The 24380-nt window shown below is 48.8% G+C and overlaps 1 protein-coding gene across 1 annotated transcript in view; it reads left to right on the top strand.

The window, feature by feature from the left end:
* Positions 1–23845, top strand: part of wscd2 (WSC domain sialate O sulfotransferase 2) — a 342002-nt gene extending 318157 nt beyond the window's left edge. Inside the window, exon 8 of the mRNA XM_086012017.1 lies at positions 22167–23845. Coding sequence (XP_085868143.1) covers positions 22167–22519 — 353 coding nt within the window. The 3' untranslated portion in view covers positions 22520–23845. The remainder of the gene's footprint in view (positions 1–22166) is intronic.
* Positions 23846–24380: the final 535 nt, after the last annotated feature.

The following is a 24380-nucleotide window of genomic DNA, read 5'->3' as shown; positions in this document are numbered from 1 at the left end:
AGAGTTGACAGAGGGAGCTTTGTTTTGTTTCCCGACATGCTGCGCCCGATCCTGGGCTGCGTGATGTTGCTAAAAAGCTCTGCATTCTTCAGAACTGGGCTTCCTCACTTTGACGAGGCCAAAACTTCACCGAGAAGCTGCATTGACCTATTCTAGTCGTTTTTTTTTTTTTGCTCACAAAGCTTTTGTGAAGACGATAGTGGGGATAGAGAGTAACTATTTCCTCTGGGAGGGGAGTCCAGAACAAGGGGGCATAACCTTAAAATCAGAGCTAGGCTGTTCAGGGGTGATGTCAGGAAGCACTTCTTCACACAAAGGGTAGTGGAAATCTGCAACTCTCTCCTCCTCTGTTGCGGCTGGGGAGTCAATTGAAAACTTCAAAACTGAGATTGATAGATTTTTGTTAGGCAAGGCTATTAAGGGATATAGAACCAAGGTGGGTAGTTGGAGTTAAGATACAGATCAGCCTTGATCTGATTGAATAGCTGAACAAGCTCCAGGGGCTGAATGACCTCCTCCTGATCCTATGTTTCTATGATGTCAGGGCAGTTACTCTCCCTGCCTGAGTTATGTTGAATTTATATGACTCCAATACAGGTAATTGGCAACAGAACCAAAGGCAACATGAGCAAACATTTTTTTATACATCGCATTGCTGTGATCTGGAACGCGCTGCCTGAAAGGGTGGTGGAAGCAGATTCAGTAGTAACTTTCAAAAGAGAATTGGATAAATACTTGAAGGGAAAAAATGTACAGGACTATGGGGAAAGAGCGGGGGAGTGGGATTAATTGGATAGCTCTACAAAAGAGGCACAGGCACGATGGGCCGAATGGCATCCTGTGCTGTATCAAAGGGTGGACAGCTTTAAGTTCCTCGGAGTCCACATCACGGAAGACCTCTCCTGGTCCCTCAATACCTCCTCTCTGGTGAAGAAGGCCCAGCAGCGCCTATATTTCCTAAGGAGGCTGAAGGGATGTAACCTGTCACCCCTGATCCTCTCTAACTTTTACCGCTGCACGATAGAGAGCATCCTGACGAACTGTATCACAGTATGGTATGGCAGCTGTAGTTACTGTGACCGGAAAGCCCTGCAGCGGGTAGTCAAAACTGCCCAACGCATTACCGGCACCCGACTACCGACCATAGAGCACATATACCAGAAACGCTGTTTACGGAGGTCACGGACCATCATCAAAGACCCTACCCACCCCAGCCACAGTCTGTTTGCCCTCCTGCCACCTGGGAGACGCTACAGATGCATTCGCACCCGTACGACCAGATTTAGGAACAGCTTCTTTCCCAGGGCTGTCATCCTACTGAACTCCACAAATAAACTCTAAAGCCTGCACATCTGCCAATGCACTTTATTATGTTTATGTTAATGTATTACAAGCCAAATTAATGTTGAATGTTTAAATGTCTTAATCTAAATGTACACTCTCGGGAGCCGCAAGCCTACATTTCGTTGTACTGCACTTGTGCACTAACAATGACAATAAAGTTGATTATTATTATTATGATTCTGTGACATTGTGTCTTTGGGTGAGGCATTGCTAAGATGGAGTGTAGAGATGGAGGGGGTGATTTTGTCAACGGGACTACTGCTTGCTGGGTTTCAGTCCCGCCTCCATCGACTTGTGGCCAACCCACGCTATTTTACCTGGCGCATGGGGCAGTTAAAGTCGCCCTGGCCCTTACCTGTCCGAAAGCCGCCACGATCGCAACACCTGCAATTTTAACCTGCCCTCCTGAGCGGGCAGCGAGGACGCCCGCCCGGAGCCACCAGGGCCCTTCTTTGCATATGAATATGGCGGCCCGATGACAACATTGGGACCCGACTGTGGTTTTAACTCGGGCCTGAGCGGGGAATCCACCTGAATCAGCACATTACTGAGGGCGTGCTACATTGTTTGAAATGTTCTCGATGTTAAATCAAGGTGCTGTCTGCTTATCCCAGTGGTTCAGGTGTATGTGACGAAAAAAAAACACAGTTTTGTCTATGATGGATTATTTATTGTATTCTTTCCTGCTGATCACAGTTTCAGTAGTGTTATAATCGGTTACTGCCAGCTGTTTCTGTAGGCAGCGGAGAAGGTACATCTCATTGACTAATATACACACCTCAGAACAAGTCAGATGTAACAGTGAGGCCTTTGTTTGACTGCTGCTAATAGCCTTGTCATTCAAAGTGTTTGGAACAGATCAATGGATGAAGCCATTCATTTCAAATGCAAACAGCTTGTGAGCCTGTTTACGGTACATGTTTGTTCAGCAGCCGCACATGTGCGGGCAAACATCATTCTGAATCCTGGAAATGGCTGACCATCCAAAGTAGTTCTGAGAGATACAATTGTTAATGTTGCTTTAAAGTTATCTTCAAAGATACTTGGGAGTTATACAGCGGGCGTTATTGCACTGCAGTCAATCTCGAACCATAAGGGGTATGAAGCTAGTCAGAGGACTCTGTGGTATCAGAGAGCAATGCAAGATTTAAATGACAGCATTTCAAGGGTCTTTTTAACTGTGGAGCGCCTCAGGATGTTTTACTACATTAAAGGTGCTATATAAATGCAACTTCTTGTTATTGTTGTTGTTGAGGATTAGTGTCGGTGAAGCCTTTATGTTGTTTTTGACATTTTGAGGAGAATAGTAAAGCTTGTAATTATGACCTATATCATGTTTATAGTGAGTACTGTTGACTTACCTGTTTAATGTTCAATAAATTTGTCCATTGGTTTATAGCTTGAGCCAAGGTCTGATAGAATGTATGTTCTTCTGTCTACCAAAGATGAGATCATAAGAACATAAGAATTAGGAGCAGGAGTAGGCCACATGGCCCCTCGAGCCTGCTTCGCCATTCAATAAGATCGTGGCTGATCATTGACCTCAACTCCACTTTCCCGCCCGATCTCCAAATCCCTTAATTTCCCATGAGTCCAAAAATCTATCTATCTCAGCCTTGAATATACTCAAAGATTCAGCATTCACAGCCCTCTGGGGCAGTGAATTCCAAAGATTCACAACCCTCTGAGTGAAGAAATTCCTCCTCATCTCAGTCTTAAATGGCCGACCCCTTATCCTGAGACTATGCCCCCTAGTTCTAGACTCTCCAGGCGGGGAAAACAACCTCTCAGCATCTACTCTGTCAATCCCCTCAGAATCTTGTATGTTTCAATGAGATCACCTCTCATTCTTCTAAACATTAGCGAGTATAGGCCCAATCTACTCAATCTCTCCTCATAGGATAACCCTCTCATCTCATGAATCAATCTAGTGAACCCTCGTTACACCGCCTCTAAGGCAAGTATATCCTTCTTCAGATAAGGAGACCAAAATTGTACACAGTAGTCATAGTGTCGGTGATCTGGGCAACATAGAGGCTAATGGAAATGGTGTGGCCAGCTTTGAAATAAAGGATAAACTGCTCCATCTATCAGGACAACGGTCCATTATTGGGCATACTCTTGTGGTTCATGAGAAAGAAGATGACCTGGGCAAACATTGAAATAATGAGAGCACTCAAGCAGGAAATGTTGAAGGACGTTTAGCAGTTGTGTGATTTGAATTGCTAAACACTGAAATTGCTATTAATGAAATGAATGTATCTGTGGGGTGGATAATTAACATTGTAAGGGTTGTCCATTTGACCTCTGGTGTCACTGCTTTTATCTAGATATTGGGCAGGTAAAGGCACACCCCAGTTTATATAGGACACGAGGTCCACTTACAGGAGTAGCCAGTGATGCTGACTCCAAGGCAATGTCCAGTTTAAAAACCCCAAAACGTATCATTGACATTAAAGATTCCATGACACTATTCAATGAGCAGGAAGTTCTCCCAGTGTATTGTCCAGCATTCCTCCCTCAGCCAACAATATTGAAAACCGATGAACTGGCAATTCATCTCATTGCTGTTGTGTAGGATTTACCTGTGGACAAAATGGCTGCTAGGTTATCCTGCATAACAACAGTTAATGCACTTCAAATTAATTCATTGTAAGTGAACCACTTTGAGACATTACTAAGAGTGCTACATAAATGCAAGCCTTTCTTTAACTGCATACAGATAATCTAATCCACATGCAAAACCCCTTCAATAACATGAAACTGTAGGAATGTCTAGTTCCTATCTGTTAAGTATGTGTATTGTATTGAACAATTAACACAAAGACTTAAACGTATAACTCAAACAGGTCTTTACTGGTTGGAGGTAGGGACTGCACGTAGGTCTTTACTTCATGCCCACAGGCGGGAACTGAGGGGAGATCAGTACCCACAGTACTATTTATACCCCTATGGCCAGGAGTGGTACTGCGTATCACTACGCCCTACAAGTAGTGCAGTCCTGTCCATAGGTTCAAAGTAGCACACATATTACATACACAACATTCCTCCCTTCTTAGCTTTACAGTCATCTCCCCATTTAACATAACGTAATAACATATATACATATATAACTTCAGGTTTACATAACAGAATAACATAGATACATAGATAACTTCATGTCAAAACAGATCACAGATTCAGTCTCTGCGGAAAACAGTTCACAGATTCAATCTCTGTGGTGTAGTCGGTTCACGTTGCTGGAGTGACTCATTCAATAGTCCTTCCATGGATTTAACAGTTTGAACTTCCGAACTGAATTGGCTCCGTTCGGAGGGACCGCATGTGTGATCTGGTAGAGGTGATAATGGTTCAGATGGGTCATCTTCTGTTTTTACTTTTCCTTTTCTGCTTCTTGGAGACTCTCTGGGCTCCATTGTCAGCTGCCACAGCTGCCAGCTGCATGCGCAGTTCCTCCTTCTCTTCCTCCTGTTTCCGTCGTAGAGCCAGCTTCTCCCGATGTTCCGTAGACTTTTGGTGCTCCTCCATGATTTCTGCACTTTGGGAGTCGAAGTTACAAGCTGGGCAGGACAGGACATCGTAATATTCGGTGTCGTCCACCAGGTCATAGTAATATTCGGTGTCGTCCTCCAGGTCATAGTAATATTCGGTGTCGTCCTGAGCTAGACCAGTGAGAGGGTTGTCTATTTCCTCCATACCCAGCTGGACGTTAGCCAGCTCTTGTTCCAAATCCAGACATCTTTCCTGAAGAGACTTCTTCATGTGTACCTCTGCATCCAGCTTTTTCTGGGCTTTCAGCAAGTCGTTTACTAGTGACCTCATTTGTGATTTTAATACTTCAACTTCCTTTGGAGATTGATTGATCGGACTATGCAATCCCTCTACCGGAGCAGCTGTTTCAGCGGTCTGTTGTTCTACATTGACGTGAGTCAGCGTACTTTTGGCATCCAATGGCTGCTCTGTTGCAGTCGTTTCAGTCTGTGTCGTCACATCAGCCATCTCAATGACTTTTGAGAGCTCCGAACCCTTTTCCTTTGAAGATCGCAGCTCGTGTTCAAGTTTTTCCCATTTCAGAGTCTTGTCCCTCAGCATATGAAGGAGTTGGCTGACCGTTAACTCTTCTGACACCAGATTATGGCACGCACCTTCAGAACCTGAATCAGCTTTGATTCGTTCGGCCTCCTCGCGCAGATGGTTGGTGTGCTCCTGCTCCATTTTCTCCATCAGTTGCTTCTGTTGCCTTTCCAGATTCTCCCACTCTGTAACAAAGAACTTTTTTATTTCATTCATCTCTTGCTCAAAACGGCGAATCATTTGTTCTAATTGCTGTTGTAGTTTGAAATGGAGTTGAGTTTGAGCCCAGTGTCCCTCAAAAATGTGCATATCAGTAGACTTGACAGACTCAGAATTCTCTGTTAAACTATGTTGTTGTTGCTCAGTGGAATTCTGTGCTGAAACTTTGTCTTTTGCACATGGGTTGGTCTTACCATCATCAGTTCTAGAGTCTGGGCTGATTATCTGCACCGAGTTCTCACTCTTTATGGCTTTTAGCGAATGCCAGTCCATATTTATGTTTCTAAACCACTCCCGGCCTAGTAGTGGTGGACCTCCCTCCGGTAGCACATATAAGTCCATTATTTGACTTCCTTCGCCCTTGTTGGCCACTGCAACCTTTATTGTCCCGATGGGGTACACTCTCTGCCCCGTGTAGGTTGTCAATATAATCTCCGTATCCTGTAGGGGAATATGTTGGAATAACCTTCTGTAATCTTTCTTATTCATGACCGACAATGCCGATCCAGTGTCCAATTCCATTTTTACTTGGACTCCTTCTATCTGAAGAGTGACCCAAATTGTCTGGAGGTCTGCACCCTTACCAGCGTTGAGTACTCTTAAGCTAGCCAGTTCATTACTGCTAGCGTCTGAATCGGACTCCTGTTCGGTCACCTTGTGTACCTTTGCGTATTTTCCTTGCGGTGACTTCTTGTTGCTGGTCTTCTTCCCTGACCTGCATACTCTAGCTATATGTCCAAGCCTACCACAAGTTCTACATTCTTGGTTTTTAAACCAACACTGGTTCTGATCATGCGTTGTCTTTCCACAACGATAACATTTGCTAGAACTCACACCCAATTTGTGTGCACTGAGCTCCGGTGACCGTAGCTGCATTACTGCCGTGCCTCTCGCTGCGGCTTCGTGTGCTGCTGCCATAGTGACCGCCTTCTCAAGCGTCAGCTCATTCTCCTCGAGCAGTCGCTTTTGTGTATCCTGTTTAAATAAACCACACACAAATTTGTCTCGTAGTGCATCTGTCAGTCCCGTTCCAAACTGGCAATATTTCACTAATTTACGCAATTCCAGCAAATATTCAGCATTGCTTTCATGCTGTAGCTGCCTTCTGTCGTAAAATTTAAATCGTTCCGCTAGCATCAGCGGCGTGGGGTTTAGATGATCTTTCAGGACAGTAACAATCTCATCGAACGTCTTATCCGCCGGTTCATCTGGTGATAACAGATGTTTCAATTGCCCGTATGTCTTCGCACCCATTAAATTTAATAATGTTAGAGCTTTATCTTGGTCACGAATTTTATTGGCCTTACAATAATTTTTTACTCTTTCAACATATATGGCCCAATCTTCGAGGTCACTATCAAAGGTGCTAATATTCCCGTGTTTAGGCATTGTAGATTTGCAATTTCTCAGATTTTATTTTCTTTACTTGTTATCAAAGATGGCGGCTTCCCGCTCTTGCCGTCGTCCTCCGCCCACAAAATGGCGGTTTTCCCGCGCTTGGCGGTCTTCACCCGTCCCCCGACGCCGTCTCCCTTCAGCCCCGAGTGCGGCCCTTATCTCCGCCGCGATCAATGGCCCGCGCTTTTCACCACGGCTCTCGCGCCTTCAGTGTCTGCCGACGCTGCGCCTTTCAGCCCCCGAGTGCGGCCCTGATCTTCGCCGCGATCGCCCGAGAGCGGCCCTTATCAGCGGATGCGATCGCTGGATCGCGAAGTGGCTCCCGACCGAAGCGGCTCTCGGCCTCTGGCTCACCCGCTCGCGCGGCTCTTGCTCGCTCCCTCCCGGGCTCTGGCTTACCCGCTCGCGCGTTTCACCGCGGCTCTTATCAGGGATTGCGATCGCCCTTATCTACCGATCGGTGGCCCTGTCTTTGCAGCCACGCTGCTCGGCTTACCCACGAGGTTATGGAGGCTTCAGGGTCCTAATGCCTGTCGCTTCCAGTCGCTGGAAGCTGTCAGGATTTCTGCTGCCCTTCAGTTTTGAGTGGGGTGTTGAGGATTGAAACCTCTCTTCAACGTCCTGTCTTTGGACGAAGCCGCCGTGGAATAACTGCCGCAGGGTTCGAACCGACTCGTCGCCAGTGTTAGTATGTGTATTGTATTGAACAATTAACACAAAGACTTAAACGTATAACTCAAACAGGTCTTTACTGGTTGGAGGTAGGGACTGCACGTAGGTCTTTACTTCATGCCCACAGGCGGGAACTGAGGGGAGATCAGTACCCACAGTACTATTTATACCCCTATGGCCAGGAGTGGTACTGCGTATCACTACGCCCTACAAGTAGTGCAGTCCTGTCCATAGGTTCAAAGTAGCACACATATTACATACACAACACTATCCAAAAGACTGAGGTCCACTCAGGCGATCAAATAAACGAGGTTTAATGAAAACTAACAGATTTTAACGGATAATTACAGGAGAACATCGAATATAGGTCTAATCAGTTCGGAGGCTCCACGAGGACTGCTTGGGTGATCCCGTGGCTGATGTCATGACGTCATCACGTTTTTCCTGCCGGTGGGGGATCACGTGATGAACGGTGTGACGTCATCGCGTTTACCCGCGCTATTAAAGTGATCGCGCTCTGTACATGTAAACAGTGAAAACGAAGATACAGACTCAGGCTGTAGCTAACATATTATTAAAGGGAATTATATACAATTGATCGGAGTCCCTTAGTGGCTCTGCCACATGCGTCCCCCCAGAATTGTCTTTAATAGCAAAAGTAAAACGGCGAGGAGGCCTGACAAGCCTGCCAGATCGACTTCTGTAGCCTTGAAGTGGAAGCTGATGGACGGCGGGCGAGCTGGCGGGCAGCTGCGTTTGATCTGGCACGGCAACTATGGGTGGTCGGCCACGTTTCGGCGGTTGTGCGATCTCGACTGGGCGGTCAAGGTCCAAGTGAGCCGGCTTCAACCGGTCAACCAAAATGTGGTCCGGTTTACTTCCAACATCGACCGAAAAAGATTTGTCTCCCGGCTCTATCACGCGGAAAGGACCAGTGTAAGGGGGTTTGAGCGGATCCCGATGAGCGTCGTGGCGGACAAACACATAGTCGGCGTTCTTCAGCTCAGCTGGGACGTGGGAGCTCTGCAAGCCATGACGTGACGTAGGCACTGGAGCGAAACTACTGGCCGCCTCCTGGTGGCTGGTGAGCTGCTGGGATGCGGACCATGGCTCTGTTGGAGTCGGAAGGAAATCCCCTGGTACGCGTAGCGGCTGGCCATATACGAGCTCCGCCGAGGACGATTGAAGATCTTCTTTAGGCGCCGTACGAAGACCCAAAAGGACACATGGAAGCCTGTCCACCCAACTCGCGCCTTGAAGGCTGGCTCGCAGTGCAGCCTTGAGCGACCTGTGGAATCATTCGCACAGGCCGTTCGCCTGTGGATGGTAGGCAGTGGTGCGATGTAGCTTGACGCCGAGCCCCTGAGCCACAGCGTTCCATAGCTCCGAAGAAAACTGCGGCCCACGATCAGATGAGATGTCCGCCGGTACCCCGAAACGGGCAACCCAAGAGGAGATGAATGCCCTGGCGACGCCTGCGGAAGTGGTGGATGACAACGGAACCGCCTCCGGCCATCGAGTGGTGCGGTCCACCATTGTAAGAAGATGAGTAAACCCGTGCGAAGGCGGAAGTGGCCCCACCAGGTCCACATGCACATGATCAAACCTACGTTCCGGAACAGCAAAAGTGGCCAATGGAGCCTTGACGTGACGCTGCACCTTGGCCTTTTGGCAGACCACGCAGGTGTTGGCCCAGTCGCAAACATCCATGTGCATGCCACGCCACACGAATTTGGATGACATCAGCCGTTGCGAGGCCTTCATGCCAGGGTGCGACAACCCGTGTATGGCGTCAAAAACTTTTCGGCGCCAGGCGATCGGCACGATAGGGCGAGGATCTCCTACGGAGACATCGCAGAGTAGCGTAGTGCCCGTGGCATGGAATTTGACGTCGGCCGCTTGGAGGCTAGAGGGGTTGGTTCTGTAAGATTGGACTTCCGGATCCGAGGCTTGATCCGCAGCCATGAGGGCATAGTCGATGTCGAGCTGGACTGCATGAACGGTCGCGCGGGAGAGGCAATCTGCCACCAGGTTGTCTTTACCGGACACATGCTGAATGTCAGTGGTGAATTCTGATATAAACATCAAGTGACGTTGTTGTCAGGCCGACCACGGTTCGGCGGTCTTGGCCATAGCGAACGTTAGTGGCTTATGGTCCACAAAAGCCGTGAACGGACGTCCCTCTAGGAAGAACCGGAAATGGCGGATGGCCAGAAAAAGGGCCAGCAACTCCCGGTCGAACGTGCTGTACTTCTGTTCGTTTCGCTGTAGTTGACGGCTGAAAAACGCCAGCGGTTGCCACGTCCCATGCACCCACTGTTCCTGCACTGCGCCGATGGCGTAGTCTGACGCGTCGGTAGTAAGGGCGATGGTGGCACCTGGCAGCGGGTGCGCCAGCATGGTTGCGTTGGCTAAAGCGCCTTTTGTGTCGACGAACGCCCGGTCCATGTCAACCGTCCAGCTAATTGGATCCTTGCCGGACTTGCCCTTGAGGGCCTCGTACAGGGGCTGCATGAGCTGAGCTGCATTAGGGACGAACCGATGATAAAAATTTACCATCCTGAGGAACTCCTGCAGGGCCTTGACGGTCTGCGGGCGCGGGAACGAAGTAACTGCCTCCACCTTGGTTTGCAGGGGAATTGCGCCATCCGATGTAATGCGATGACCTAAGAAATCAATCTGCTGCAGGCCAAACTGGCACTTGGCTGGGTTGATGATCAAGCCGTGTTGACTGAGGCGTCTAAAGAGGGTGCGCAAATGGCAGATGTGCTCCTCTTTATTAGGACTGGCGATGAGGATGTTGTCGAGGTAGACAAATAGAAACTTGAGGTCCCGAAGCACGGAGTCCATCAAGTGCTGGAAAGCCTGTGCAACGTTTTTCAATCCAAACGGCACCTGCAGAAATTCAAACCGGCCGAATGGAGTGATGACTGCAGTTTTCGGGATGTCTTGTGGGTGTACGGGGACTTGGCGGTAGCCACGGACGAGGTCGACTTTTGAAAAAATGGTATTTCCCGCCATTAGCCGCCTCGAGGGAGGGGCCGTGCCCCCCGACTTGTAGATCAAGATTTGACACGGGTAGGATGCTACACTGCGCCCCGGTGTCGCAGAGGAAACGTCGACCAGATAGGGAGTCGGTGATGAAGAGGAATTTTCCCGAATTACCGATTGCCATCGCAGCCGCGGGGCGCTCGTTATAACCGGTCCTCTGTCGACAGGGTAGCTGCTGTTTGTTTTTTTTGAGTGAAAAGCTGCAGGGAGGGCGGCAGCATCTTGCTTTCGCGCCAAAACGGGCGTGGTAGAAGCACAACCCCGCAGGTTGAGGGGCAGGAGCAGCGTCTGTGGGGGATGGGCACCCCATGGCAGCGCAGTATTGCTGTGTCACCGCGAAGATCTTGTCCGCTTCGGCAGCCAGCTCGGCGCAGTCTGTGACTTCCGACCTGGCTAGGGCAGCCTGAACTTGCTCCGGTAGCTGGCTGAGGAATAGCTCCCTGAAGAGGAAGCATTCCGGTTCGGAGCCCAGGAGCGTGAGCATGTGGCTCATGAGCTCGGACGGCTTGGAGTCCCCAAGGCCGGGCATATTGAGCAGCCGGTGGGCGCACTCTGACTTCGTGAGCCCGAAGACCTGTAATAACCACGCCTTTATCGTTTCATATTTGCGATCTTCTGGTGGATTACCAAGCAGGTTGACGATCCGCGAGGCTGTGGCGCTGTCGAGGGCGGAGACCACGTAATAGTAACGTGTCTGATCCGCAATGATGTTCCTGATTGCGAACTGGGCTTCAGCCTGGATGAACCACGTGGCTGGCTGTTGCTCCCAGAACTGTGGTAGCTTCAAAGCAACGGCGTTTGATTCCATGTTCAGTAACTTCTACGAAAACCGTTCGCAAAAGTCGGGGTCACCAATGTAGGAATGTCTAGTTCCTATCCAAAAGACTGAGGTCCACTCAGGCGATCAAATAAATGAGGTTTAATGAAAACTAACAGATTTTAACGGATAACTACAGGAGAACATCGAATATAGGTCTAATCAGTTCGGAGGCTCCACGAGGACTGCTTGGGCAGTCCTGTGGCTGACGTCATGACGTCATGACGTTTTTCCCGCCGGTGGGGGATCACGTGATGAACGGCGTGACGTCATCGCGTTTACCCGCGCTATTAAAGTGATCGCACTCTGTACATGTAAACAGTGAAAACGAAGATACAGACTCAGGCTGTAGCTAACATATTATTAAAGGGAATTATATACAGTTGATCGGAGTCCCTTAGCGGCTCCGCCACAAAACCAAAAAACTCTTATTTCGAACGTGTGCTCTCCTTAAGGCTCAGAACAGGGAGAATGGAAGAAGGGAGCACTTCAGAGTTTTGCAACCCCCCGGTGAAAAACTATTGCTGCGTAGTTCATCCACATACATCATCCACAAAGGCACCAGATAGTAAAACCTGTCAGGCTCTATGCTGGCATGGTGCTTTTGCAAAGGTGACACAAGGCAAAATGAAGGTAGCAGGAACAGCAAAAACTTGTATTTATACAGCACCTTTAACGTAGCAAAACGTCCCAAGGTGCTTCACAGGAGCGTTATCAAACAAAATTTGATACCGAGCCACGTAAGGAGATATTAGGGCAGATGCTTGGTCAATGAGGTAGGTTTTAAGGAGCATCTTAAAATAGGAGAGAGAGGTAGAGAGGCAGAGGGGTTTAGGGAGGGAATTTCAAGGCTCAGGGCCCAGGCAGCTGAAGGCACGGCCGCCAATGATGGAGCGATTAAAATCGAGGATGCTCTCAAGAGGCCAGAATTGGAGGAGCGCAGAGATCTTGGAGGGTTGAGGTGCTGGAGCAGGTTACAGAGATCGGGAGGGGCGAGGCCATGATAAGTTGAGAGGGAGGTTGAAATCACCAAGGATGAGAAGTTGCTTGGTGCTTAGGGAGGAAAGCAGTGAAGATATCTCGGTGAGAAACTGGCCATGGTACTTGGTTGGGCGGTAGAGAATGAGAATTTTAAAGGGGTGGTGAGAGGGGTGGAACAAAGGAGGAGAAGGTGCCAGAGGAGTAGGGGGGCAGACCAAGGTGTGATTTGGTGATAAGAGTCACACCGCCACCACGCAGATCTGGGCTGGGCAGATGGTGGAAGTATAGCCCGGCGGGAAGGCTTCATTAAAGTGGAAGTTGTCATCACTCGTCAAGTCCATAATGTCGATGCAATCATCCACAATAAGCTCATGGATGACAAGGGCCTTGTTCACAAGTGAACGGACGTTCTAGAGAGAGGGGCGGTGATAGCTGATCCGCTGACAGACTTCACAGGGAAGAAACATGTGTAATTGTCTATTTACATTAAGCATGACTGCTGGTACTTCAACTTTTGCCTTTCAACTTTCAACTAAGTGAAAGGTCAAAGTTTATAGTGTGAAGGGTGAAAACAGGAGGAAAGTAAACGAGACGAATCAAGTAGTGTTTGAAAGTCAAGCCTGTCTAAAAGAATCATCTTTGCAGTTGACTCCAGGCCGTCTGCATAAGAACATAAGAAATAGAAGGGAAAAAATGGCTGTTTGGCGCATTAGGTCTACCTTTCCACAAAATCCATTTGCAGTTTTCCCTAGCATAGACTTTACCTAACCTAGAAGGCTCAGGTTCAAGTTAAAGTTAATGGATTCCTGGCGAGGGTAACATCGGCAGTTCCATGTTTTACATACCTGCAGGAATTGTGTCTGCTACACAGAGCCAAGCTACACATGGTAGTTTCTCGGAAAGAAGCACCATCGAATCAGAGACAGTGAGCCTTTTAAATTTACTCTGGTGATTTTTCTTTTTGTGTTACATTGCACGTGGATGTCAATTTTTTTTAAATTTATTTTTATTCATTGATGGGATGTGGGCGTCGCTGGCTAGGCCTGCATTTAGTGCCCATCCCTAATTGCCCTTGAGAAGATGGTGGTGAGCTGCCTTCTTGAACCGCTGCAGTCCATATGGTGTAGGTACACCCACAATGCTGTTAGGAAGGGAGTTCCAGGATTTTGGCCCAGCGACAGTGAAGGAACGGCGATACAGGTCTAAGTCAGGATGGTGTGTGGCTTGGAGGGGAACTTGTAGGTGGTGATGTTCCCATGCATCTGCTGCCCTTGTCCTTCTAAGTGGTAGAGGTCGTGGGTTTGGAAGGTGCTGTTGAAGGAGCTTTGGTGAGTTGCTGCAGTGCATCTTGTAGATGGTACACACTGCAGCCACAGTGCGCCGGTGGTGGAGGGAGTGAATGTTGAAGGTGGTGGATGGAGTGCCAATCAAGCGGGTTGCTTTATCCTGAATGGTGTCGAGCTTCTTGAGTGTTGTTGGAGCTGCACTCATCCAGGCAAGTGGAGAGTATTCCATCACACTCCTGACTTGTGCCTTGTAGATGGTGGAAAGGCTTTGGGGAGTCAGGAGGTGAGACACTCGCCGCAGAATTCCCAGCCTCTGGCCTGCTCTTGTAGCCACAGTATTTATATGGCTGGTCCAGTTCAGTTTCTGATCAATGGTAACCCCCAGGATGTTGATAGTGGGGGATTCAGCGATGGTAATGCCATTGAATGTCAAGGGGAGATGGTTAGAGTCTCGCTTGTTGGAGATGGTCATTGCCTGGCACTTGTGTGGTGCGAATGTTACTTGCCACTTGTCAGCCCAAGTCTGAATGTTGTCCAGGTCTTGCTGCATATGGACACGGACTGTGTCAGTATCTGACGAGTCTCGAATGCTGGCAAATGGAACACTTCCCCATTCTGGGCATCCATTGTTAGTGTCCAGCCCGCCCAGATAAGGTATAATGGCGATTAGATGTAGATTAAAGCTCCCTGTCATCTGCTTCAAAAACCGATGGCAGAGCGCACCCCAGTTTGTAAGGACCTTGAGGTCCACTTACTCAACCTCAGCAGAGCACCCACGACTGAATCAGGACAGTTTCCCACACCAATCATTTTTTCATCCTTTTTTGCCAAATTGTGGGCGGTTCTAATGCTGTGGCTCTATTCCCACTGATAACTGGGTTGACGTTGCCCAAACTCATCTTGCATAGCGAGCTGATATTTGGTAAAGAGAGGATACTTTCACCCAACAGTCTGCGCTTGGCTGCAAACCCAGAAGCTCGAAGTAAATCTCACTGCCTCACCCTGTTCTCAGTTCTCCTTGCCCAAGGAGTGACAATCAGAATGCAAAGTGAGAGATTTTATCTCACAGAGGGTCGTGAGTCTTTGGAACTCTCTTCCTCAGAGGGCGGTGGAAGCAGAGTCTTTGAATATTTTTATGGCAGGGGTAGATAGAGGGCTCGAATTTCATCGGGCCGTTGAGGCGGGATTGGAGGCATGTGTGGGGTTAAAATTGCAAAAGCTGGCGGGCGGGCCCAGCCCCGCCTCCATCCCGCCTCCAAGCAATTTTAATTAAATCGTGTCTACTGGTCCTGTCTCCATCCCGCCTCCAAGAGGCGGGATAGGCCGTTAAGGCCCTTAACAAGCACTAAATTGCCTCTATAATCCCATTTTGATAGGCCTTTGTGATTTTAACCCTTTTCCTACGTGAAGCACGCCTGTTCTGAAACACGACGGTGAAACCTGGCGGGAGCACAATTGAATTGCTGACTATCAGCTGCAGCTCCACCATTAAATAGGAGATTTGATCAGTCATCATTTGCAGGTGGCAGGACTTTGTTGTCTCAGGTCTGGGGGAACTTTTAGAAGGCATAACCACAGCTGTGGAAGTTTGGAGCCTGACACCCATCTCCAGTGTGACCTCCTGGGAAACCCCTCTCGCCACCTTGACTGAGCGCTTCCTCAACTGAGGCATATACCAGAAGCATGGGAGCCATTTATTTCCTTCCCTTCTGAACATCAGATGAGGACGAAGGCCAGCCATGGCACCAACAGAACCATGAACAGCAGCAGCACCAACAGCAACAGCAACAACAGGAGCGCCAAGCTGATGCTCACCCACCTGAAGCTGCACAGGCCAGAAGGGGCCAGCACATGGAAGCCCGTCGGCGCAGGAGATACCCCGCCAAACAGGGTCTACAGACACAGGGTCAGCTACCTCAACATGTCTGAGCAGAAGTGCCAAAGACGGCTCTGACTTTCGCGAGACGTAGTGGGTGACATCTGCGCAATGCTGCAACAAGACCTGAAGCCCAGAGGACCAGGTGGACAACCCTTACCAGTGGCCATCAAAGTCACCACCGCACACAACTTTTTTGCCTCAGGCTCATTCCAGGGATCAGCAGCAGACATCAGTGGCATCTCCCAGGCGGCCGCACACACTTGCATCACGCAGGTAACCGATGCCCTCTTTGCCATCGCGCACAATTACATCCATTTCACCAGGGATCAAGCAAGTGTCACGGCGCGTGCAGTTGGATTAGCTAATCTGGCAGGCTTTCCAAGGGTGCAGGGCGTTGTTGACTGGACACATGTGGCCCTTAAAGCACCCCATCGCAATCCAGGTATTTTGGTCAACCGCAAGGGCTTCCACTCCCTTAACATTCAGCTGGTGTGTGACCACAAGAAGGAAATTTTGCATGTTTGTGCCAAGTACCCTGGCAGTTGCCATGACTCCTTCATACTGTGCCAGTCTAGTGTGCCTCCGCTATTCAGTCCGCCAGGCCAACTTAACGGATGGCTACTTGGAGGCAAGGGCTATCCCCTGAAGACGTGGCTAATGATGCCGTTGAGGAACCCATCCAACGAAGCTGAGGAGAGCTACAATCCAGCCACATGTCCACCAGAGCCATAATCGAGCAAACCATCGGCATGCTGAAGATGCGCTTCAGATGCCTGGATAGATCAGGTGGAGCCCTGCAGTACTCAGCAGCCAGGGTCTCCAGAATCGTCATGGTTTGCTGTGCACTTCACAACATGGCACAGCGACATGGCTTGCAGATTCCTGAGGACCAAGTGGCTGGTCACATATCCTCCTCAGAGGAGGAGGAGGAGGAGGAGGAGGAGGAGAGCAAAAACGAACATCTTGCAGAGGCCCATCAACCAGCGGCAGCAGTACGTGAGAACATTGTTGCCCAGGATGCAAGGAACGCACTCACCTTGGCCAGATTTGCTTAGCCTAGCCAATCAAGCACTTTTGCCTCGCAGCTTCTTACCTGAGCATTGACAATGGCCAAGAACCAGTGCATTCCTAGCAATTTGACCACCATACTGACAATTGCAAGTAATCCTAAGCCCTCAATGTGGAAGTCCCATTCGTGAAAAGACACACGCCACAACTACAGCAGTAGCCATCAGATTTTTTATTTACAGTAATCATCTGATGGCATTTTAACATAAAACATCAAATTTCACCCAAGTGACTACCCTTGTGACTATTTGTGCAGTATCTTTCTCTTACGCATGCTCCTACGTGGTGCTTCCCCTGTGGCTTCAGCAGATGTGGAGACCCTTGCTCACTTTCTTGCTGCTCCTGTCTCGACACCTTTGGCGGGCGTCCTCTGGGGTTGCGAACCTGTGAGGGCTCACCAACAGTCTGCTGCTCCGGCGGCTGTGCAGGGGTTGAGACGCCGATCTCAGTTGGGTGTGGACTCTGGTGGAGCTCTGACCGGGAGCTCTGCATTGGCATGGAAGCGTGAGCGCTTGAAGAGGAGCCCCCACTTCCTTGATGTCTGCCACCAACTTCCCTCTCATGGGTCAGGTCCCCCTCAGCGCTTGCAAGTGTCTTGAGAGCACCTTGCTGCACATCAGGGGGGCCATGGGGACCCGTATCTGCACTGGCAGTCCTACTCAGAAGGACTTCCATGAAGGTCTGGTTTCTCTGTTCAATAGATGACCGTCGCTCCTCTGGAGATGTCATTCTATTATGAACACTCACCATGTTTTCTGCACTCTGGCGACTTATCACCTCCATGGAGGTTGCCATCCTTTCCATGGTGATGCGTTCATGCGCCAATGACTCCACAAAGGCTCTGCTCATGTTTGCAATGGACTCCTCCATTTGCTCCACACTCGCAGTGACCCTGGAGACAAAACCTGCCAGAGACTCCTGCATCTGTTCCTGGAGTCCAGCACCGCTGATCTTATGGATGGACCCAGAGGCAGAGGGTCGACATGCAGCTGAGCCGAGCTGGCAGAGTCCTGCGCCCTCCGACTAGGACTCTCCACTGCTGTCCCTGTCTCCACAATCTGCTGATGCTCACTTGTGAGCTGTGATACACCAGGTGACAACACTACTCTATCTCGCGATGTTCCCTCTGAGGTGTGAGTGTCTGCGCTGGTGCAGAGTGTGGTGGATTCTGCTGACGCTGCGCCCTCAGAGGTTGCAGCTTCCTCTGAGGAGTCTTGAGGCTCATGCTTTTCATCCAGGATAGTGGGGAAGGGTGCTTGCGATGGTCCTGTGGGGGAGTAAAGGAAAGAGTCAGAGATGTGATGCCAAGGTTACATGCACATTGCATATTGCAGATGATCATAAGTCCATCTGTTAGAGCTTCAGAATCATTATCAGCAACTCATGCAATGTCATTGAGAGAGATGGAAAACTATTCTGTCACCAGCTTGCTGTGATGCGCCCGTCTGTCCATCCCCCGCTTGGGAATCTTCCTCCACTCCCACGATCTCCAGAACCGCCTCCTCCCAGGGGGTGAGCTGGGCTACTGAGGGTGGCCCTCCTCCTGTCCTCGCTCTTTCCCTCTTATTGTGAGCTCTCTTTTCCTGCAATGAGGGAGACAAGTGGAGTTTGAGTGAGAATGAAGGAGTGAGTGCAGAGAATCCATAGCATAGATGCTTAGAAGGAGACAAAGATGGAGTGAGGTTGCAAGACCAAGGGCCCTCCCTGTGTGTTGTAAGTTGTAATTGCATCACAGTGATAGGGAGTGCGAGGGCTGCATAGTCGAATAGTTAGGTGACTGTGACCATAGAGAGAGAGGGAATGGGTAAGTGTGCATGGATGTCAGTGCCAAGTGGGATGTGGAGGAAGAGGTTGTCAAAGCTGAGTGCTGGTGAGGAGAGGCAATGGGGATCAGATTGAGGGTGATGAGAAATTCATACTCACTTTTCCAGTGCGCAGAAGGTCATGAAATCTCTTCCTGCACTGAATCCAGGTTCTGCGGGTTACCGATAATGAGTTGACCTCCTCTGCCACCTGGATCCACACAGCCTTGGTCTGCTGGGGAGGCTTCCTCCTCCCTGGAGAAGGGAACAGCACCTCTTTATTTGCTCTTGCTCCCTCTATTAAAGCCTGCAGGGCAACGTCATCAAAGCGGGGTGCAGACCTAGGTCTCTGGCTGGCCATTCTTCCTGCAGGTGCCTCTAACATGCAAGTGCAAAAGCTTGGCAGCCTGCAGAAGAAGCAAGGCTTGTTGCAGACCTTAAATGCAGCAGCAATGATGACGTCATCGGAGGCAACTTTCAGACTGGAAAAACTCATTGGCCATGGGTTCCCACACGTTGGAACTCAATTGGCCAATTAAGTTAAAATGGCATCATTTTCCCACATCGATTTAGAATCGGGTGGCTAACACGAAATGCGGATTACATGACCCCAGCCCGCCCCAATATCAAAATCCAGATTTTTGATAAGCAAGGGGGTGAAAGGTCATCGGGGGTAGGCGGGAATGTGGAGCAATCAGATCAGCCATGATTTTATTGAATGGCGGAGCAGGCTCGAGGGGCCGAGTGGCCTACTCCTGCTCCTAATTCTTATGTTCGTATGTATGTACATGAACTTCTAACCAACTGCCAGGACGATCCAAGAAGAACAGCAAGGGGGTCGGGAGGTCCCACATTGAGATGACAAGTGTTGAATTAATGAAATAGTGGCCAATTACATTATTTAGTTAAAGATGTTGTTAGTGATGCAGTTAAACAGTATTTAATTGTTCATGAAATTCTATTGCAAGATATGGCAGGAGATATTATGGTGTGTGCACTGCAATAACATTGCAATGTTAATACCCCTGCCTCATCATTCAGCTCCAGAACTGGTGCCCCAGCTGTTGCCTTTGCCGTGACTGAAGTAACTGTAAAATTGTCACAGTGTTCCGTGGCATTAGTTTTATGATCTCCTCGGGGCCATTGTAAAGCAAAGTTTTATGTGCTGTGATTACACAAGGTGAATTGCCCTATATCTGCTTAATGAAATAGCTTCTGTCTCTGATGATTCAGTGGGGACTTGGCTACAGTTAGCTGCTTAATCAGGCATCTGCTCTGCGCACCTGACTGGGAGAACAGACCAAGAAGTTCAGGCACTGGGGTATCACTGGCTCCTTCCCAGCTAACGGTGAGCCAGTAGGCTGTTGCACAAAGTTGAGATACGCTTGCTGGCTGGCTGGCTGAAGTGAGAACTTTTAAAAGAAAAGAAGCAAAGAGTTGTTTTTAAACCATTCAGTGTTTTCTCTCCATTGATGTATGTTCGCAAAGAGTCATCTGCAGCTGGGAGATTTACGATGTTGCCTCACTTTTAGGCTGCTGGCCACCTTAGGGACATTTACCCGTGACAATAGAGATGTGACGCAGATGCCATAGATGGCTTCATCTTCTCAGCTCATTGTTTTCATAGAATCATAGAATGGTTACAGCACAGAAGGAGGCCATTCGGCCCGTCGAGCCCATGCAGGCTCTCTGCAAGAGCACTTCGGCTAGTCCCACTCCCCCGCCCTTTCTCTCGTAGCTCTGCAAATTTTTTCCTTCAGGCACTTATCCAATTCCCTTTTGAAAGCCGTGATTGAATCTGCCTCCACCACCCTTTCAGGCAGTGCATTCCAGATCATAACCACAAGCTGCGTAAAAATGTTTTTCCTCATGTCGCCTTTGGTTCTTTTGCCAATCACCTTAGATCTGTGTCCTTTCGTTCTCGACCCTTCCGCCAATGGGAACAGTTTCTCTATCTACTCTGTCCAGACCCCTCATGATTTTGAACACCCCTATCAAATCTCCTCTCAACCGTCTCTGCTCTAAGGAGAACAACCCCAGGAATCCCCAGTATACTTTCCCCCCCAGTATTCAGCACTTCCACGTCCTAATTGAGCCTCTCCTTAATGCAATACTGTCCTATTGTTCCCCATGTGTTTTCCAGGAAAAGGTTGAAAACCATAAGATTGCCGTGCATTTTTTTTTTGCTGCGTAGTAATCAAATGGATTCAGCCCAGTGTAGCCCCATATGTTTAGTCATCCTGTAGCATCATTTGGGTGACGCCATTTTAGATTGTAGAAACATGAGGCAGCCATTTTGGAACCAGGCAAGAAAGAACTCCAGCCTGACATCCTTGTTAGTTTACAAAGAAAAACTGTGCAAGATGGAATTCTGGACGTAAGAACAAATGCTGGCAACATAGCAAGTCCATCACGACGTAAAAGGAGAACAGGCTACATTTCTGATAGAGGCCCTTTGTCAGAAATGAAAGAAAAGGCATGCATTTGCATGTACAACAGCAGACCTCAGCGTCCTGATGACTCTTCCCCATCAAAGTCTACGAACTGCGTGCTTCAATAGCTCCGTCAGGAAATGTGTCACCCGGTGTTTTTCCAAACCGGACAGATCAGGAAGCTCCCGGGTTTGATCCCTCGTCCGAGATGAGTTTGCTGATCTCGGCTGAGGCACGATAATTTGCTTGGACTAGGAAAGAGGATACAGGGAATCAGTGCGGGTTTACGTTCCTGACTCCTGCCTGGTGATTCCAGTGGGGAGGTGTGTCCATGTAGACATCAGGTGAGGCCAGAAGTGGGTCTAGGAGTGATGCCCCAGTGGTCAATAGTCTGCCAACACTCACTGTCTAGACTCAGACATGAAGAATGCCACTTGGATGAGATGCTCAGGGGAAAGCTGGCACCAGGCAACCTCTATCCCACCTTGATGATAGAATATTAGAGTTGAAAAAAAGTGCATTTTTTTTCACGTGTAACTGAGTTCAAATTACCTCAGATTTAAAAAAAATATATTCATTCCTGGGATGTGGGCGTCGGTGGCAAAGCCAGCATTTATTGCCCATCCCTAATTGCCCTCGAGAAGGTGGTGGTGAGCCGTCTTCTTGAACTGCTGCAGTCCGTGTGGTGAAGGTACTCCCACAGTGCTGTTAGGGAGGGAGTGCCGGGATTTTGGCCCAGCGACGATGAAGGAACGGCCGATATACTTCGAAGTCAGGATGGTGTGTGACTTGGAGGGGAACTTGGAGCTGGTGGTGTTCCCATGCGCCTGCTGCCCGTGTCCTTCAAGGTGGAAGAGATTGCAGGTTTGGGAGGTGCTGCCGAAGAAGCCTTGGTGAGTTGCTGCAGTGCATCTTGTAGATGGTACACACTGCAGCCACGGTACGCCGGTGGTGGAGGGAGTGAATGTTCAAGGTGGTGGATAGGGTACCAATCAAGTGGGCTGCTTTGTCCTGGATGGTGTCGAGCTTCTTGAGTGTTGTTGGAGCTGCACTCATCCAGGCAAGGGGAGAGTATAAGTGGAGAGTGCATAAAATGAAGCCTCTATGAATTTTAATATTTTATCTTTTTTTTTTGTTTGACAGAGTGGCCTGAATTTGTGAAAAACTATGCGCCTTGGTGGGCTTCCCACACTCTCGACTGGCTGAAGTATGGCAAGAAAGTCCTGGTGGTCCACTATGAAGACCTGAAACACGACCTTTTTAACCAACTGAAGAAAATGGTGTCTGTGCTGGGTCTCGATGTCTCCGACGACAGGCTCCTTTGCGTTGAGAGCCAAAAGGACGGCAATTTCAAACGCTCTGGCCTAAGGAAACTGGAATATGATCCCTACACGCCCGAGATGAGGAAGATGATTGACATTTTCGTCAAGACCGTTGACATGGCCCTCAAACTGAGAAACCTTACCGGCGTTCCTGAGGATTATGCCCCCAGATGATTTTGTCGGTAATTGCGTTTTGAAACATGGCTGTGTTTCCCTTCCCTTTCCCTGGCCAGTACTCCTTTCCACCCAGTGGGTGGCTCTTTTTAGTATTCTGCAGCTATTAGCTTTCCAAGTGCATCAACTGTCTAGAGTAAAGGTCACCAAACGCAGCTGGGGATAGTAACTGTATAGCATAGACGTGCGGGAAGACAACCTATAGGAAGCAGAGAGTCGCAAGGCACAGTGGCTTAATATGGGATTCACTGCTAGCGAAAGCGAGGAATCAGTTTGGCTAACAGGCTCTGTGGCGCGAAGAAACTGAACAATACTCTTTAGTTATTGCTTTTATTGTTTTGCTTGAACTGACAAATCTGGGGCTGAGATGCAGAGGGAAGGGGGTTATCCCTGAATAATCTCAAAGAGATGTGGTCATCTGCAGTTGATTGGAACGAAGGTGGGGGAATGGAGCAAGTGACAGCCAAGATCTCATTTGTCATATACAGGAGAGTAGGGCGGGAGGGGGGGTGGCGAGTTGGGGAAAAGCTAATACTTTTTAATTTTAACAGTTACCTAATGCCCACCTATTTCGACACTACTCTAAATGATGGCCAATGGTTTAACAGTGTGCAAAGCAGCTAATTGCAATCAGCAGTCAACCCGCAGATTGAGAAAATTACCATTGCCTTTCCTTCATGTACCTCTCAGAATTTGCATTGATTTTGGGCTGTTGTTCAGGGCTGCCGTGTCCACTCAGCAAGTGCACTTGACGTGGCCAACCCATCTACTGTGAGGAGACAGCACGCCCTGTCTTGCTACTCCTTTCAGATGGCACTTCAGAACACGATTAACCATTCCTGACCGCCACCACCTACCAAAACCGTGGCAGCTCGTTTTAAAATGATATAAGCGCATTTTATAACCAGATATCTGGGAATAGCAGCAGATCTCCACCTTGCTCATACGGGGATGGAGAAATGATACTGTGATGTGCAACCTTTGCTGCGGAGGCCTGTCAGGTCTGATTGTACAATCCATTATAACTTCAGTCGGGGTTGATCAGTGGGAAAGAAGGATGCTCTCTTGGACTGGGGAGTAGTTCCTGAAGGATTACGCCAATGATGCCATTGAGAGTGAGCAAAATGTGATTACTACCAGTCTGTAATTTAACCATCTGTACAGAGAGAGAGAGAGAGAGAGAGAGAAGCTTTGCCATAATCAGGGCCACTGAATTACATGAGGTGACTAAGTCAATAAATTATTCATTTCCGTCCTTTTTTCTGTGACAACCTAAATTAGTGGCTTTAACCAAAAATGAAATTAAAACTAATTATTTCACTTCCACACCATGACTGAACAATGTGTGTTAGAAAATTATTATTATTATTATTAGTTTACAGATTGAGTTAACTGGCCTGCTGATTGTCTAACACTACCAGGCCACATATTAGAATCTGCACTCCGAACGCCTGGGCTATCCTACCATTCAGTTGGCACAGCATCTTTTATTAAATAACATCTCTGTCTGTTCAGGGACCGACTGGCTATCCACTCAAGAGTAAGAAATGCTTTGTACTTTTAAACTCCAGCAGCAACAACCTTAGGAGCATAGCAAGCAGTCTCTCAACAACCTCAGTCACCCACTCTCTCAAATATCTATTCATATGTTCCTTGAATGTTAGCCCTCATCTCAATGGGGCCGGAATACAAAGGGAGAGCAAGTTATATTTCAGTTGTGTAAAGCTCTGGTCAGACCGCATCTAGAGTGACTGCGCTCAGTTATGGGCACCACACCTCAGGAAGGGTATCTTGGCCTTGGGGGCGGGGGGCAGCACAGAGTCACCAGAATGATACACCAGGGACGTCGAGGGTTAACTTA

This window comes from Somniosus microcephalus, chromosome 19 (genome assembly GCF_052327205.1).
Source record: "Somniosus microcephalus isolate GS21.2 chromosome 19, FLI_Smic_1.0, whole genome shotgun sequence".
Taxonomy (NCBI): domain Eukaryota; kingdom Metazoa; phylum Chordata; class Chondrichthyes; order Squaliformes; family Somniosidae; genus Somniosus; species Somniosus microcephalus.
This window is presented reverse-complemented; position numbering and strand designations above follow the sequence as displayed.